The sequence below is a fragment of the Eucyclogobius newberryi genome, unplaced genomic scaffold (assembly GCF_026437365.1).
Source record: "Eucyclogobius newberryi isolate DKJ021-1_F unplaced genomic scaffold, fEucNew1.0.hap1 SCAF_4, whole genome shotgun sequence".
Classification (NCBI taxonomy): Eukaryota; Metazoa; Chordata; class Actinopteri; order Gobiiformes; family Gobiidae; genus Eucyclogobius; species Eucyclogobius newberryi.
In genome coordinates, this window is record NW_027316056.1 from 11,878,539 (window position 1) to 11,897,903 (window position 19,365).

The window sequence follows — 19,365 nt, forward strand, 5'->3', positions numbered from 1 at the left end:
GCACTGCCCAAGGAGCAGCCAGCAGGCGAACACTGACAGCGCAGAGGGGGCCGAGGAAGGGACACTGGGAGGACAGGAGTACAGAGCCTGGAGGCTACAAGCTCTGCAGCGGGTCACAGCGGGGTCACAGTACAGGAGCACAAGACATAAGTCTATAATGTGTTCAACAAAATGAGCAATGGTCCATAAACTCCCAGACTTCCTACACTCGGCTTAAGAAATAAAGCCCATAGTATAAAGGGCGGCAGAGGCAGAGTGGTTAGAATCGACTCCAGCACAGACTAGTGTATAGTGTCACATAGGCAAATATAACCCAGGCTAGTTAACTAGTTTTATGCCCAGTTTTCCAAATCCCCACGCTGTTACCAGGCCTTGAATCACTAAGTCGCGAAGAGTAGAGTTGTGCAGAGTAAAGTTGTGGCTAATGGCAGTCCATAATTTGACAATTGGCAATGCTGAAGATGTAACTGCTCATCTCATCATCAGGTGTTGCAAAGAAATATCATAAAAGCACATGAAGACCAGCTGACCATGTGGAGGACACACAGAGCCACGCTGCATTTTACAAAGACACTTAATTAAACTGCCTCTGCTGTGAAGAAGCAGCTTTATTTGTATTTAAGCAGCACATAGTGATAATTACCTGGGCCGCGGCTGCTCGGCATGCCTCCCAGCGGGCCCCACAACACCAGGCCTATATTCCCGCCTGCTCTGCCCCAGCCGCGAACATCCATCTCTGGGCTGGCGGTGATGTAGCACTGCCTTCACTCCAGCCCTACCTCGGCGAGCGTTAATAATCATAGCAACAGAGCTCACTTTGGTATCTGCATCCCCAGCACTTAACAGGCCGCGGTCTCCCGATGACAAACAACACGGGGGGAGAAAACAAGCACACTGTTGCATTAAATCAGCACTTGTTATGTATGATAGAAAGTCCATTGTGCAAAGCCAGGCGTAGATACAATAAAGATATAATGGCGAGACAACTGTTGAGATGCGGTGACAGTCGAGCTTTTGTGCCTTCTTGAGTGTCTATTTCACCTTCACTCTTTTTTTCAGTTGTGGTGAATTATCAAGTCACCTGTAAATGTATTATTTTTATTTTTGTGCTTTAACTAGTGCTTTAAACCATGTGGAAAACTAAAAGTCAAAAAAGTGCATGTTGCTTTCAAGACGTTCTTTCAAAAACTTATGCCCATGTAAAAGTTATCTGAAAATATTTAAAGTAATCAAAGACGATGTCAAACAAACAGACGTATACTATTTTGCTTTAATCTCTCAGCCAACCAGAAGTGATTCTCAGACATTAAAAAAAAAAAAGTAATCTAGACTTTTTATTTCAAAATCATTTCATTCAGGAGTGACAAAGCCTCTTGGATTGGGGGGAAAAAACAACGACATCCTGTTAAAGATGACATTCAAGCAACACTACTGTATTCGCCTCTGTGTTTTTAAGTAGTGTAAAATCATTAAAATGCTTCATGTGGCGCATTATACCCCTGATACTGAGCTGGAAACAAATCACTTTTCTACCTTAAGTTCTCTCATTCAAATTCAGTTAGGTCTTTTTACGTGGTTAGGATCAGATTGCAGCCTGAATGAGATTTATCCTCTTCAAGATAATTGCTCCAGCCAAAGTCTGAGCAGGACACTTGGCGAAAAGGGGGTATTATTCATTATTCATACCATTTATATAACTGACATTCTTTTGAGGATTATACAATGGCCTATTCACTGTAAATCAGTTATCAGAGCCATAATGAAAATAGTATGGAATAGAGTGAGACACCGCCAGTCTTCGAAACATAAATGTCCATCCATCTTCTCCTGCTTATCCTGGGCCGGGTCAGAGGGCAGTACTCTAAGCAGGGACTCCCAGACTTCCTCCTCCCCAGACACTTCCTTCAACTCCTTCCTGGGGCATCCTGAGGCGTTCCTAGAACAACCGAGAGACATAGTCCCTCCAGCTTGTCCGGGGTCTTCACCGGGGCCTCATCCGGAACAGATGCCCGAGCCACCTCAGCTGGCTCCTAACGACGTGGAGGAGCAGCAGCTCTACTCCGAGCTCCTCCCGTGTGACTGAGCTTCTCACCCTATCTCTAAGGGAGCAGGACCAGGCCTCGGATAAGCGGAAGACGATGGATGGATGATAATTACACAGACTATGGCATATGGTTACTTCTGCCAGCACGCTGTGTGAGCTGTGGGAAACCATGTGAGACCAGAGCAGTACGGAGACAATTAAAGTAAGTGACAAATTTAACTGTTACGTTTCCAGGCCAGGATAATTAGTCAGAGATAACTACCATTGTCCACTAATGCTGGTAAAGCTTTTGATGGTGATAACGGCAGTATGCAGTGCTAATCATTTTTGTAACGTCGTTATGGCAATGTGCTTTTGCTTCAGCCATTCTAAAAATAGCAATCTGGGAGCCAGGCTCATTCCTACATAATTATTTTGCTACCTTTTTCTTACTATCTTACTATTATCTTCATTAGTGTAGTGCAGGTACCAATGCCCCATAACAACATGTTGATGAGTGATTATAAAGTGCTAAAGTCATACAGTGTCAGTTAAATTTAGAACAAAGAAAAGTGGTATAATGAGCATCACAGCAATATAACAACTTATTCCAGAAGCCCGTTGGGCACCGCCACACTATGTAATCCTCCTTCCGGCTGTATAAGTTAACACAGGGCTGCCGACCTCAAGAGAAAATAAGTTCTACACAGACTAAAAAGTAGTTTTCAGGTCGTCCAGGGAATCTGTGCATTGTTGACTTGTTGGTCACTAGAACATTGGACATTTTACACAAATCAATCTACTTTAGCACATTTAAGCGGCAAGATTTTTCCCTAGTTCTGTTTAAAATTGGATTGGAGTTCCCGCTCAACCAGAAGTGCAGTTACAATGGAAATGGCAATCCATGGCAAAAAGAGAAAAAAGTGGGCGGGGCGGAATAAGGTCACTAGGGGTTTAAAAGGGGACAAAATAAAATGATAACTCTCACGGGCCAACCGTCCTCCCAAACAGTTACATACTGGCCCCATGGCATGGCATTACTGTTCCACTTCCAAATTAGGCCAAGATAAGGTCTATATTGCAAATGATTTACCTGTTATACCACAACCGACGGAACTCTCACAGAATTCTCTTCCATGTGTCCATTGAAAGCCCATGGGACACTTCCATTAAAAAGTTGCAGATTTCAGGAAAATAATTCCACTTAACCTTCATGGATTTGCTTCAAACTTGGCAAGTATTGTCTGAGATCATTTTTTGTCTTAAAAATGACGCAGGTGAATAGTTTCTTTGCCAGTAATTGGTATCATTATTTTTGTGTGTGCTTGAAAGGCTTCATTTGACAGAACTGCTGGAGCTATCTATCTTAAACGGGGAGAGAGAGGGAAGAGGCATTTGGCAAACAGCCGAGGAAGCAAACCCATGAAAGTTGAGGTAGTAACAACCACAAATGTGCAATGACTACAGCGCCACAAGCGAGCACGTAATCAATATCATTCTACTATGAATTGATGGCAATATTATAGGTCCCACTACTATTATTACTACTATTTTTATTTGTTTATTGTTCTTTTAATTAATTGATTCATTGGGGAGTGAGCGAGTTGGCGCAATAACTATCATAAATAATTCATCCAAAGTAATTGCAGTAGCTTGATGAGTTGGTCCCTGAAATTGACCCCCCAAAACTGCAGACAGACACATTTACTGCATTACAAACTCGACAACGTGATAATGTTATGTTTACTTTTCAGACAAGTTAGTTTGAGAAGTTTTAGCAACCCAGTTTTTGTTCTAACTTTGACATTTATTTGGGTAAAATAGCCCAACACAGATTTGAAGAGTGGGACAACTTCTCCTGCTTTAGTTGTACAGATGACCTTTGTGCACGCCACCGCCTCCTGATTCATTGCTTTGTCAAATAATATGAATATGAGCTGCTTTATGGTGCCCTTATGCCACATAAAAATAATATTACACCCAGAAAAGTCTCCACATGGCTGGGTTGCTGGTTGGCTTATTTCTGCTGGAGCCTGGAGGTATCTGACACACCAGGAATCATACTGAGCACCATTGATTGTAAAGGGCCACTATCAGTCTCCATGTGACAGGACTGGGGCAGCACTTTGGCCAACTTCTGCTGGAGTTATGGGAGAAGAGATGGCTCCGAAATCCACTTAGGGAGAGAGGACATAAGAGGCAAAGCGATCGAATACACATGACAACATAATGCACCTGTAGTTCTGATGATAGAATATATTATTATATTGACAGTAAATAGTTGAACTTTCCCATGGCTGTGGGGAAAAGTGTGTTTGTGTAAGAAAGCACAGCAGCACAATGGTGGAGTATTCTGATCCAATGGTTAGCGGTACAAATCCCATTTGACCCACCTCGTCCCCAGCCTCAGCATACACTGTGTGAATATGTGTGTGAATCAGGGGGTGGTTTCTTAATGAAGTACTTTGAGTGCCTTGGAGGTATAAGCACTACAAATATTTACCACAGATAAAAAGTAAGAAATAAATTATTGAAAAAAACAATACCTCGAGATATTGTTTTGCCTGGAATGTTCCACATATTACACCTATCCACCTTCATAGAGACAAAGGTCAAACCTTTGTCGAGGCAAGTGTTGAATCCTACACCCGAAAAACTCAAGGATTGTTTCTTTTTCCGGTAGGTTTTATTAGACAGGACAGCTGCGTAGGAAATGGGGATGAGAGAGAAGGGAGGACATGCACTAAACTTGCCAGCCCCGCCCACATTCTGTTCAAATGTGTCTCGGTCTGGAATCGAACCATTGGAGGGCGTCGAAAAGACTTTCCAGCATTTACCGCTCCAACCATCGCCGCTAATTTGTGTCACGTGTCTCTCAAATGCAGAAGACTTTGTGTCACGTGTCTCTCAAATGCAGAAGACTTTGTGTCACGTGTCTCTCAAATGCAGAAGACTTTGTGTCACGTGTCTCTCAAATGCAGAAGACTTTGTGTCACGTGTCTCTCAAATGCAGAAGACTTTGTGTCACGTGTCTCTCAAATGCAGAAGACTTTGTGTCACGTGTCTCTCAAATGCAGAAGACTTTGTGTCACGTGTCTCTCAAATGCAGAAGACTTTGTGTCAAGTGTCTCTCAAATGCAGAAGACTTTGTGTCACGTGTCTCTCAAATGCAGAAGACTTTGTGTCACGTGTCTCTCAAATGCAGAAGACTTTGTGTCACGTGTCTCTCAAATGCAGAAGACTTTGTGTCACGTGTCTCTCAAATGTGGAAGACGTTGTGTCACGTGTCTCTCAAATGCAGAAGACTTTGTGTCACGTGTCTCTCAAATGCAGAAGACTTTGTGTCACGTGTCTCTCAAATGCGGAAGACTTTGTGTCACGTGTCTCTCAAATGCAGAAGACTTTGTGTCACGTGTCTCTCAAATGCAGAAGACTTTGTGTCAAGTGTCTCTCAAATGCAGAAGACTTTGTGTCACGTGTCTCTCAAATGCAGAAGACTTTGTGTCACGTGTCTCTCAAATGCGGAAGACGTCTCTCAAATATTTTCGGAACATTCAGAACAAAATATATAACTTCATTTACCTCAGATTGACAGAGTTTAGTGCGTCGCTTGTTGACTCAGCAGAAGTCGGCAACGTTTCTCTGTCTGTGTTATTTTTATTCTTTCCTCGTCATCCACCATGTTTGTTTGGACACGAACGGACAATGCGTTTGTCTGATTGGTTAATCCGCCTGTCAATCACTCCCTTTGGAAATTGGTGCGACTGGGTTGGATCCCAGACCCTCAGGTTTTGTAAAGTCGTCCGTCAAAACGTGTTGGGAATGGCTGGTCAGGCAAGCACTAAACTGATTCAAAATGGATCCTGGCATGTATGAGTTTGAGTATGAGTTTATTACACATCTTGAGGTGCTTCTTTTTCTTTTTTTATTGTTGTTGTTGAAAGGCACCTCGATCAGCTGCAGCCAAAATCTATTTCATCATCTCAAACTTTGTTAAGTTTTTAGTCGATCATTAGCTTTTGGTATGAAACATCAACTCGGTGTTGGTTTGTCTTGCCATTTTTGCCCTGTTGCTTTCATCCAACCTCACGTGAGGGGAGGCAGTTCAATCTGTGACCCACTGACTGCAATTACGAGTGCTGCAGGTGACGCTTTTATGTCAACACGCTGAAAGCAGAGTGGAAAAAAGGGAAATGGCTTTGATACATTAGAAACGCGAAGCAGGTAATGGGCTCCAACGATGTGAATCCAAGTAAAATATTCCATCAGAAGTATTGTGGACAAAAAAATAAACATGTCACATATTCTGTAATTCAGTATCATATCAAGTAACAAAGTAAAGGTTATTGTAGTTATTACTGTTATTTATAATAATATATATAATTATAAGATAAGATAAGATACGCCTTTATTTGTCCACACAATTGGGAAATTCCAAGTAACATGGTAAACCAGAAGAAAAGCATTATCCAACCATATTTAGTCGAGGACTAACTTAATACTAAACCAATAGAGGACTACAATAGGGGTGGGCAGTTAAAATGAAAATATTGACGGACACCCAATACCAATTTTTAAAAGCTGTCTTGTAACTAATTTCCCATTTGACACCTCAAGGATACACTACACTTCCTATTGCAACATGAACTTTACTGACCATTATGTTTGTGTTTCATGCTGTTTTTCAAATTAATCAAATTATCTGACTTTTTCCCACACATTCCTGACTTTCTTATTCTTGCCAAAAACCCTTTCGCTCAGAACCCACCACAAAAAGGGCCGAGTGGATTAATAATTAATTGATATTCATGATCACTCACATTTGCTTTTATAACGGAGACCTACTTTATATTAACGCTACCTGCCAAAGACTCTAACAACACTTCATGACATTTCGAAGGCTCTCAGTGTGAGCCCGGAGAAAAAAAAGACAATGTGTTTTGAAAGGAAGTAGGCACAATTCCTAAAGGAAGAAAATGACTTATGGCTGGTCGAGTATGATTTATTTAAAAGGCCCTTTTCAGGCTGGGTACCACACCATATTAACAGAGTCAGAAGCTAAGGTGGGGGTGGATAATGTCTGGAGTTGAACCAAGGGCAAAGATCTACTTTAAAAGTGGAGGGTAAATATATTAATACAGTTTTGGTTCCATTATCCTTTAATGCTATGTCCTTTTTGCAGATAAACAAAGACAAACAAGACAAACAAATCTGCCACTTCCTATCTACATTAAAATGTTATCCCAGATACTCTTTCTGCATGGGCTGCAAAATATATGACAAATGTATCAAAATGTTTATTAGCAAATTGCAAGTCCTGTAATCATTTAGGTAAAATAATTTATCTTGCAAAAAAATAAATTATCCTACCCTATTGTGTAAGAATGTGTCATCACTAAACTCAAAATTTTCGATTTCAATCACATTAAATGTATTCTTTCATTCACAATATTAAAAACAATCTGAACTATACAAATTTCAAGATGATCCTCTCACAAACGTCACACTTCAGTCTTAAGTGAATGTATACATGTCCATTACATTTACAAAATGTGCCAAAAAAATTATATTTACAGGTAAGGATGGACTACTGCCTTATCTGCCACAGACTGACTATAGAGGTACCTCTCACTAGCTCCAAGCCTCTCCCACAGGCATAACTTGACAAGATAAAACACATAAACATGATAAATATACAACATTTTCAGACAATCTGAAATCAGATTATATGTTCATATTAGTGAAGGAAACAGCAATATCATATTTCCTTGCATCACATGATTGAAAACAGTGCTTAAATTCACTATATTTAGGTAACAAAGGATGTGCTCTGTTTGTCACCTGGAAGCAGAAGCAGGCAGGGAATGTCCGAAGCGCGCGCGGACCCGGTGTGCAGCCGAGTCAAGCGGGATCAAAGCATCGCGTGCTACGGAGAGTGAGGAGGGACCTGAATGGACTTAACGCGGTGGACAGAGACACAACAGAAAACCGGTAAGAACAGAGGTCACGGTATGGTATGGAGAGAAGCGCGCACCTCAGTGTCTTTAGTAACGGAGAGAGGGACGGCCCCGTCACAGCGTGCACAACATATGCAACAATTCCCCTTCCTCCTGCTCCCGTCATCTGTCATCAATTTGTATTTACTTGCACCAACATATTTTTGATTTGTGTGGCGTCTTGGACCTTTTTGGTTTATAATTGTTATGGCTTTCTTTTCGAGCACATGTAATCGGGTAGTAAAACATGCATTGACCCAATGCATGCATTGATTGTAGTCTCTTTGGCCTAGTTTCAAATTGCATTATAAAGATACAGTCCTTTTGATATAGTTAAGACTGACATTTATTGAGAGATTATTGTAATCTACTATGATAGCATTTACCACAGCCATCTTGAAACCAGTACTTTTTTAATACTGAGCAAACCTGCCACTTTGACAGACATTAACTGATTTATTCAACTCAAGACTATTTTGGTTGATTAAAGACGAGTATCCTGCAATCTCCCGTCCTTCTCAAGAAGGGAAGTTAAAGTAATACAACTGGTCAACAGGGAAATTAGACAAAAACAATAAGGGAACAAGTTCCCGAGTTCAGCAAATGGAAAACCTTCACAAATCATGCACACAGTACATCACTCTGCAATCTATACAATCAGCTTGTACAATGTGTCTGGTAATGGCATTGTTTGCAGCAGTTTTTAGCATTAGGGTCCAAATGGAAATAAAGTGTGCCCCGGTTGTTAAGTTAATGCGCCGTGGTTTGACTGCTCGGTCCTCCTCCGGTGGATAAACGCATTCATCATTTTCATTAGACACTGTGTTAATTGACTGAGGTCCTTAGGTGTGACATGTCAACATCAGTCTACTTCAATGACTCCGAGGATGATGGAGCAGAGACAAGGAATCATAAACCAAGGCACGAGTTCAGCTATTTTAAAAGAACTGCTTCATAAATGTAACTCTGTCAGTATAAAATATTTATGGTCGGGAGCTATTGGCCGTAATTTTTTAAGGCCTAATTGCTTTAAACAATTCATTTTTTTCCCTCACGTTATACTACTTTCTTTTCCTGCAACAAATGAATGAGTTAAAAAAAGAAATACAGTATTATTATTTGTGTGGAAAGAAAGGAACTGTTGGCAGAATAACACACATTGACTATTGTACTACATAAATTGAAACTGGGCTATTTAGAATTACATGATCGATTAACTTTTAGAGCTCAGTGCATGTTACAAAGACTTTTAGATTCATATAACCCTAAAAAAGTGTTTTCTCTGTCTAACAAGTAAAATCATCCCAGATCTTTCCTGGAAATATGAACACTATGAACAAACCTTGCCAACAGAAGCTATAGGTTTTAGAAGCTAACATGTGTGTGACTCTTTTATGTGCTGGGACAGTGGGAGAGGACACAATGATGAGGCAGAGGCACCCGGGGAGGGGAACAACACGCGGCCTATTGGTTCCATGCGCTCTGACATTATTACACGCTCATCGCCATGCGGCTCTCTCAGGCTCTGCAGCGTCCCCGAATGGCAAGAGACATCAGCCTTACAAGGTACAGCACTTGGCTCGGGGAGAGGGAATGCGTAAAAGGTCACAATGAACTCTGCCCGCTGGGATCGGAGCGGCCCGCGGTCAGACCTCAGCATTCAGAGTGAAAAGACAGAAAGCTGTATTAGTTCAGAGCGGTCGGGGGGAAAGAGGAGGGAACATCCGAGTCGTTGTTATTTTTGAGTAAATGACACGTTTTTGCACATCTGTAACAATGTCATCAACTGCATGGTAAAACTTAACATGAGATTTGGGGATCGTGCAAGAAGGTAAACGTGTTATGGTAATAAATACATTATATTTAGCAATGCATTGGCAAACAATCTGACTTTCCCAATATATTTGATTATGCCTCATTAAAAAGCCTGACCTCCTCCCAAGCACTCGAAACTATTGTAGTGTGGGGGCGACTGAATCGGATCGATCTTTTGCTCTGTTTCTATTTTTGAAGGACAAAAACAACTGTCCAAAGGTCACCGCTCAAAGCATCTCTCCTGTTGGTTAATGGTTCGTGTGTGTTGTGCACTGTCCCTGTCTCAAATGAATAAACTAAATAATTAATTCAATCATTAACTTCATTTGGTTCAATCTATACCTTGAATTAGCAGTTAAGATCTACTGTTTCATCGATCAGAATATCGATCAGAATATCGATCAGATATTCGATCAGAATCAGAATCAAATCGAACACTATCTTGGAAAATAAGCAGGGTTGTAGCTGGTTTTAAACTGTGGGAGATTGCTAAGAACACTGTTGTTGTGTCCTAGAGCAAGAGACTTCTGCTAATATGAACATAGTCTGTGGTCTGAGGATCTGATGCAGCAGATTGGCAGCAATTGCTTCCGTCAGTCTGCCCCAGGGCAACTGTAGCTACAGAAGTAACTCATCATAGAGGAAGCATGAATAATGCAGGAAATTGTAAAACAACTTTGAGCATCTGAAAATGCATAATAAAAGACTAATGCTTAAATTTACTACTGTTTACAGTAAGTACATATTTTAATCATCAGATGAACCACACATTGTAAAAGGAAAATGAAAACGGTGCTACTTCTAAGGTTCTGACATCTGCTGTAAACGTCAATTTGACACATTTATGTTGTATGGTAAGGGTTTGCTTTGATTTTGGTAATTTCCTGTGTAACCAGAAGTGATCGTAAAACGGAAGTCTACTTGACACTAAGGAAAAGACGCAAAGTAATTTGAACAACGATAAACGGACAAAACACAGACTAACTCAAGGATCTAGCTACAGTCGACAGGGGAACAAGGTCTGTAGTTAAAACGACTGTATTAATGAAAGATTTGAAATGTTTAATTGACGAATATGTTGGGAAATATTGTACTAATGTAATGAGCTAGAAATACGGTGATTTACAGCCAAAATGTAATTGTTTTTATTTGTTCTGTCTTGCTCTTACGTTGGTTGAATGACAAGAAAAGGAATCATTAAAGGACATTTAACCATCAGTTCTGTCCTTCTCAATTCGACTGGACTCTACATCTGCACTATGACACACCTCGCAGTATTGAAGGATGGATCAAATACAGAGGACAAACTTCCCAATGAGAACGATAAACCTTTACCTTCACCTTAACCACTAACATGGGAAAGGGCATTAGACCGATTGTGTTTTAAACTTCCACTGACAGTGCGCTGTACAGATGTAATTATGGCACGTAGAAACACATCGAACCATCTCCTCTATCGTCACTCTCGCCTCTGCTCGTGTGTGAGGAGGGCCCAGGCTTATGATTAGACCGCTCTGTGAAGTTGTTTTTCTGTGACCCCCCATCCGCAGCAGCATCGTACCACTGACATAATGAGCCCATTAAGTTCGGCCAATGCTGCTTTAGAGCCACTTGTTCAACAGCGTGAGGTTTCACCAGGCACATGCTCAGTGTTTTTCCCATATAAGCCATGATTGTGGGATTACAGACGCAACAGGTGCTGTGTTTTCATTCTTTATCGTTATCATTTTATTTTGTACTTTTGTGATATGGATTGCCACTGTGCAAACAAAGCAGCAAGTGTATACCAAAGCATGAATAAGATTGTTGTAACAAAACATACTTTACGCATTTTTTTTTGAGCACGCTGCGTGACTTTTCCCTCTTTTTCAATTAAGATCATTTCCAGTTTAAACTTTTTTAAGGCCCGTAATAAGACAATTAAATAACCGCACAAAAGTCCCAACAAAACTGCGAGGAGCAGTCCATTCTGATTCTCTCAATGGGTTTTTCATTATGCGGAGGAAATTCAGAGAAGTGGAGTTTTATGCACATATGTAAGTGCTTTCCATGACCTTTCGCCGCAGTGATAAAATGCTTTACAATTCTGCTGACTGAGGTAACAATGGCAGGTCTAAAAGGTACAGCAACAGTCCCTGATGGCCATCCTTTTATTCACATTCAAATTAGCAGCAGATGAACTTATTTTTCTGATGGTGTTTGCTTTCGGCTGCTCGATGGAAACTTGATGATACAGGCATTAGTCCCGTACCTCGCCATAAAAGCAGCCCGCATAAAACGAGTGGGTCAGCATCTTCATCCCAGCTTCTGTTCTTGGCCAGGACTTTGATTCTCAGAGTCTCATTCATGTTTTGTGGCACATGGCTCACTGCCACAACATCAAACTTTCACAGCAGGAAAACCAGGCTAGAGAGGCAGATTTGTACGGGCTAATTAGAGGAGGCCAAGGAGGAGGAGGGGATTCAAGGATGAAGATAAGGGTTTATTATGTATGAATTCCTGTAGTTTTTCTCCAGTCCTTCATTGGAGAGGGCCACCAGGGCTGAGAGGGAAACGATACAACTTTATAATGTGTTGCCATCAGTAATTTAGCCCCAAGGCTGTGTCCTTGTTGTGAACATGTGGTGCTTTTAAAGACCAGTGAGATGGGGACTATTATGAAGTGGCGCACAGTGAAAAGAGAATAGTGTGTTAAAATGTCTGCTTTTGTAAGACTATAAGCTCATCACAAGGCTTTTAAGCATGATTCCATTACATATATTATGGATTTGTTCACTGAATAGTTATAATAAACCTATTATTTTATATTTTACGATCTCATTGTACATTTTATTGTACTAATCTATGTAACTTACCTATTTTTTATTGCTGTACCTATCGATAGATGCGGTGGAATTAGGATTTGTTTTGTTTTTCATTTCAGCCAAAAAAGCGATGCAATGCTGCTGAATACTATGTGTATCCCAGTTTAAAACAAATCTGAGCAAAATAAGGAAACAGTAGCTGGTGTGTCTTGAAGAAAAGAAAGTGCAAACATGCATGAATCACTCAGAAAACAGCTCTGAGTGGGTCAATGAGAAGGGGAAGCAATTATGGTTAAAAGCCTTTGAAAGTCAATTTTTGCTTGCATGTCTTTTCTGACCAATACAGTTGGTTATATCACTGAATGTATCGCTGGTATTTTTATATAAATGGATGCATATAGCAAGTTTTTCCTTCTGGGATTCTAAAAATAGGCTTTAAATCAATCATGTACTCATCCGTCACACACATCTATACAACGGAACTGCTAATCTTCTGTTTAGAGGACACACGCACCTTCAGTATTGGTACTGAACTCACAAAGTTGATATCATTGTGGATTGTTTATCATTTCCTAATCAGCAGCTACTTTCACTAATACAAAATATGATATAGAATAAGACCTGTGCTTCAAGCTGAACTTTTTACTTGTTATGTGACGTGTGGGAGCCTCGTTCTGAAGCCTCCAGGGGGTGCCAGAGTTTATAGGGCCCCCAGCCTGCTCTTCTGGTGACATGCCAGATTTGACTAACTGCCAGAACCTCTCCAAACATGAAAGATGCTCAGAGACATGCCAGTATTTATAGCTTTATGTATAATTATGTTTGACTGTTTCCAGTGGAAGGAGGGCAACAAAACCAGTCTTTCCCTGTGATGTGCGAAGCCTGTGAAATATAAATGGTTGAAGATGTGCAGCCGAGCAGAAAGCCGACACTTGTCATGGGCCCTCCAACAAATGTTTTGCTTTAACGAATGTGTGCGGCGTGATTATGCCGTTGCGAAGAAGTCTCAAGGTTTCTCTTAGAATGAACAAATCTGTCACGATCACAGGCGAGATGCATCGCTAAAGCCCTCCATTTTGAATCCAAGCTGTCACTCACAATGCCATTATGCTCCCGGCTGCTGAGGTGGTGGAAGGTTGCACAGCCTCCAAGATTCTCCAGAAACTAACTTGTCAATTTCGGTGCCACTATATAATAACTACACTTTAATTTTCCTTAACAAAGCATGAACAAAGACTTAATTCATAATGAACATTAGTGAACATGGTGTATTAAGCATGATTCAGGTTTAGTAACTACTTAAGGTTAGAGTTTTAGTTAAGTGATTACTAATCCTGAATCATTCTTAATAAACAATTGTTGCTCTATAAATTAAGTCTTTGTTAATTTTTTTTTTTACAAAGACAGGAATAGATCATTATTACATAATGTTACACACCTTTCTTCACAAACCCTGCATTGAAATGTTTGCCATTTATAGTACTAATGTCACATTTCAACATCCCGTCTACTGTTTTTCATATGTAAGATCAATTATTTGTTGCTATTTATTTTTCACGATACCCTCTGCAGAGAAATCAACATAGACTAATAGGCATACAATTTGCTTGTCTCCATGACATTATTATTTTTGCTCCATAGTATGGAGACTCTATGGAGACAAGCATGTGTTTTGCAATATTTTTGGCAATACATCCATTTAATAAATGCAATCATTCACAGCAATTTGAGCTGGAGTACCAGAATTTATTCTTGAAAATGAATATGCTGTTTCCCTCATATATATTGGAAAATCAAACCGCTGTTTGCTGTTTGTATCTAATAATAATGTATTCTAAAGGCACCAGGATGGACTGCTGTTTGGTTAGTCCATTCCCTGTCCTCAGCCAGGACCCGGTCTGGCCAACAGCACCGTCTGCTCCGGCCCGGACACGGCTCCAGACCATGGGAGACCGGGCCTTTGAGGCTGCTGCTCTCCATTTGTGGAACGCCCGCCAAGACCACCTCAGGGCTCCACAGACGGTGGATGCTTTTAAAAAAAGATTAAAGACTTACCATATCCTAATGTGTTGTTTGTTTGTTGTTTATATTTGATTTGCTTTGTGGCACTTTGGGATTTGGGGTCAAATGTAAATTGCAATATAAATAAAATGCATTAATATTATTATTTGTGACAATTTATGAATTTTAACGGTGTGCTGAAGAGTTTATGAGAGCTATAAACTAGTTAGAGTTAAATAGATACTTCCACCTTTTGCAGGTTTAAAATTAGGTAAAGCAACTTTAACACAACACATCTTAATTTAAAGGCGCAATGGACGATTTTTCGGCAATGCGCAGGCGATTTTTCGGCATTACCGCAGGCGGAAGTGCGCATGCCACTCCCCGTGCGGACTGATACAACACACACGTGTGTTTGTTTATTAGCGCAACGGAGCTCATCGCATCTCTCGTCTCCCGTAGATTTCTGTCCTCTTCTGCGTCAGCTCGAACTGTCTTTCTCCGTCTTCATTTTGCCCCGTACACTGAGGGAACTATATTATGATAGATCCATGCGCTTAGGCACGCGGAAACGTGGAGACGAGCCTCACGCGGCTGCAGGTGAGCAGTAGGTGCGTTTTATGATTGATACGTGGCAGGACTAATGATTTATCCACGCCACGAGGAAATATGATAAAAAAAATTGCTGAAAAAAATCGTCCATTCCACCTTTAAAGGTGTTATTTATTTATTTTTACACACATTAATGCTTGAAAAGATGGCAGTGCTGGTTTGTGCCCTTTCCCCTGTCTACAAGCACTGATATAAAGCGTAAAATGTCCATTGGAGGTAGAAAAGCTCTTGTCAATTTACCATTTGTCATGTTCAGAAAATGTAGAATTATTTATACTTTCAGCCCTAAATCATGACCTGCAAGAGCTCTGGGCACGCAAAGGAAACACGCAGCGACGGACAGACAGCCAGCAGTGAAAAGGGCAGTAGTTGGACAGGTACTGAGTGCAGTGGTTTTGTGTACACGCCTCATAGGACACAACCACCCCCAGGGACAACACATCGACAACTTCTCCCCGAGCAAGTCACGCTGCAGACACAGACCACCAATCTGGGCTGAATCAGACAGAGAAGAAGGCTCTACTACTATAGGATTTATGGTACAACGCTGTGAAGCCAGTGAAGCCAACAGAACACGCACAAAGCCAAGTTTCATCTCAAGGCGAGCCAAAAAGCACAGTTGGATGAGTATCTATTAGCAGATTTGAATTCTTCACGTTGGGGTTAAGTATGAATGTTGGCTGTTTCTTGAGTCAACTTTTAAAATTATTGACTCTTTGTAAAATCCAAGACGCTTATCAGCAATATTATTTGTTAAATATCCTCTAAATGACAGCAAATATTGTATGTGATTATGGTCTCGATGTCATGAATAGAATTAACTCGGAGTAAATGTCCCTTTAAAGAGTTTCAGTTATTACATTTACCTGATCTTTTACCTGATCACTGTTAATTACTGATGTTTTATAAAGTGAGCGCTCAACAACCACAACAAAACCTATTTAAAAAAGAAACAAACACCATTGTTTGTTATATCTACTAATTGTCAAATGGCATTGTTGGAGTGAATACATTAGAATAAAAAAACAAATACCCATGATAAAAGGCTAATTCTTAATCGAGAAGATTAATTCACACCAAAATATGCCTTTTTTTAAAAAAAAGATGCATGATAAATATGATCAATATAATACATATTACACATTGGTCTCATAAACTTTAAAATAAATATTTACATTTCTGCTTAATTGCTTCTACATTTGCGTAATTGCGTCTACATTAGTGTGCATATACTGCCTATTGAATTCAGTGTTGTATTCCCATGATAATTTTACTAAAATGAATGTAAATGCAGTGCTCTAGATTATAACAATCTTCAGATTTCTGTGATCACTGTCCTCCAAAAATACCTTCTGAGGAAATGATCTAGTATAATGTGGGACATGGCTCATATTGTGTAACACTCAAGTTGACTGCCATCAGATGTGACAGCCAAAGACTGAGGTGTCTGGGAGGACCTGCTCATCCATCGGCCGATTTGTCTTTCTAATGGCTGCCCACTTCTTCTCACTCCACCTTAACCACCAGCGGAGTTGAGCGCAGGGCTTTAAACTCAATCTCACAATCCCACCAGTTCATTCATCACCACGGCCGGCGCCAACAGCTCAATGAAGATGAAGTAACACGTCTTCAGAGGATTCTCTTCAAGCAAGAACACATTCGTCCTGTTTTCTCTCAACAACAAAAACACCACTTTTAAGTAATGTCTCAGCCCGGATTCAGATAATTATTAAAGATTTGGAGCAGATGGGAAGGGGCGATTGTAACCTCCTCACCCTCTCTCTCTCTCTCTCTCTCTCTGTCTCTCTCCGTCGCTCTGCACACATAGAGCTAGACAAAGCTCCCTATCTGCCTGATTCTTCACTGCGGGTTAAAAAACAAGTTCATGCAGTGTGTCATAATCCAGTCGGACAAGAAGACTGAAATTGTGGATTTCTTTTCTTCTTCCCAAAATGGTATAAAGCATCACCAGCCGAAACAACAACTTACGCTGGTCATTGCACATAAAGAAAAGGAATGCCACAAGCTGCCTGTTCGCTGGCATGGTTTGTATTATTTTCCTTGAGCCCTCATATATATATATATGTGTATATACATATATATATATATATATATATATATATATACACATATATATACATATATATATACATATATATATACATATATATATATATATATATATATATATATATATATATATATATATATATATATATATATATATATACACACATATACACATACATACATATTATATATATATATATATATATTAATATTATATATATATATATATATATATATATATATATATATATATATATATATATATATATATATATATATATATTAATATTATATATATATATATATATTAATATTATATACATTTTTTTATAGGTATGTTAAAAGATGGCATTAAATAAAGTTTAGAGGCTCAAATATCATTGTCCTTGTGCAATGTTACGGCTGTACATTGCAGATAGGAACGTGCCCTATGACACCAGCATTGTTGGAAGTGCACAAGCCCTCCAAAAGAGCAGGGCTTGGACAATGATGTGCCTAAACTGAAAATGCAAACGTGGTCCAGATTATGTATTGCCTCTGTGATGATGTATAACAATTCTGGCCAGGTGTTTATCTATTGACCAACCTGATGGAGCTTGAAGAATTACCAAGAGACACCCAGAATCTACACACTTTAAGGCGCAGGCAGTGGCAGTGAGGTAGGTAATAATTTATGAGTCCCTCTCTCCCCAATCAATTAATTTGGATGAACAAGCCGCCAGTGCATCAGAGGAAAGGATTGATGAATCATGCATAAGCATAATCTACAATTGGTTCAAATACATCTGATTTATTTTTACTCCACTGCAGCTATAAATAAGAGAAAATCAATCAAAGTAGACATATATTGCAGATACAGGAAATGGGGAGATCAGCGGTGGGAGCATCGTGCGTAATGGCACAGGGAAAGTTTCCATGGCAAAACGCATTGTGGTTTGGAGCATTGCGCACCCGTGCGCACAGCGCCATCGCGCACCTGTAAACATTCTGCACACCAGCTTTCAATGAAATTCAAATGCGAAAAGAAACGTTGAGTAACGGGAAGTTCTACTCACGCTGCTGTTTTGTCCGGACCAATAAACGACAGCGTGGTTGTGCGCAGAGTCCCCGGTCAAAGCGAAAGTGCTGCTTGACAGTTTGGGTTCATCTTTACGGTTATTCCCTTTACCCTCGTCTCTGTTCCACCTAAAGTCGGACCTGCTTTGTTTTTGTCCATCCAACAACGTGCCACGATCCTCGGACGCACTGAAATCCGGTCCTCCACTCCATGACAAGTCCGCAAAGTCGCTTCTCTTCACCCTCCGTAAAGCCTTCTTTGGACTTTCATTCATATAATCACTTTTTTCCTTTATTCCCTCCACGTCAGGAAACTGTGATGCGTCCTCTTGGTCTTGAAACTCCACTTGTATTTGTCTCAGCATGCCCGGCTCCTCAGTGGACTCGGCAAAGCGCGCATCCAGTCGTAATTCCTCCACGCGAAGTTGAATAAGCGACGAACAGGACGCACATGTAATGTCCGCCTCGGCACAGGGCAGGCTGAGCGCGGCGAAGAGCAGCCACAGTCCCAGAGAGAAGCGCACGCCTGGGCACGAGCCAGCCCAAGTCTCCATAGTCAGGAACAAAAGGCAGCTCAGGCCGATGCCAGGGTGAGAACACGGAAGAAAGTGTCGCTTTTTTGTCGTCTGTCAGAAGCTATAGTTTTCAAAACCAAAGAACAAGAAAAGAGATCTTCTCAGCGAAACAGTTCACGTCCAAAGGATGTTTGGTCGGAAAACCCACCAAACTGGAGGAGGAGCTGTGTCTCAGCAGCTGCCGAGTGTGCGCCCGAAAGAGAGTCAGAGCAGGGAGAGATAGGCGACACGCACCAAGGAAGAGAGAGAGAGAGAGAGAGGGAGCGAGCGCGCTGTCCGCGGTGCTGAATCTGTTCATGGGATCCGCCGTCAACCCACTCACACACTGATGGAGAGATATAAAACCCATTTGAGGCGTTGTCGTGATTAGAAATCCAAACGACAAATCATTTAATTGTGTCAAAATGTATTCA

At 40.6% G+C, this 19,365-nt stretch overlaps 1 protein-coding gene across 1 annotated transcript in view; it reads right to left on the reverse strand.

Annotated features, from left to right (window-relative positions):
• The window catches only part of sorcs3a (sortilin related VPS10 domain containing receptor 3a), a 309,709-nt gene extending 290,561 nt beyond the window's left edge, over positions 1-19,148 (reverse strand). The window contains exon 1 of the mRNA XM_072463241.1: positions 18,377-19,148. Within this exon, the coding sequence (XP_072319342.1) occupies positions 18,377-18,931 (555 nt within the window). The 5' untranslated portion in view covers positions 18,932-19,148. The remainder of the gene's footprint in view (positions 1-18,376) is intronic.
• Between the last annotated feature and the right edge of the window lie 217 nt (positions 19,149-19,365).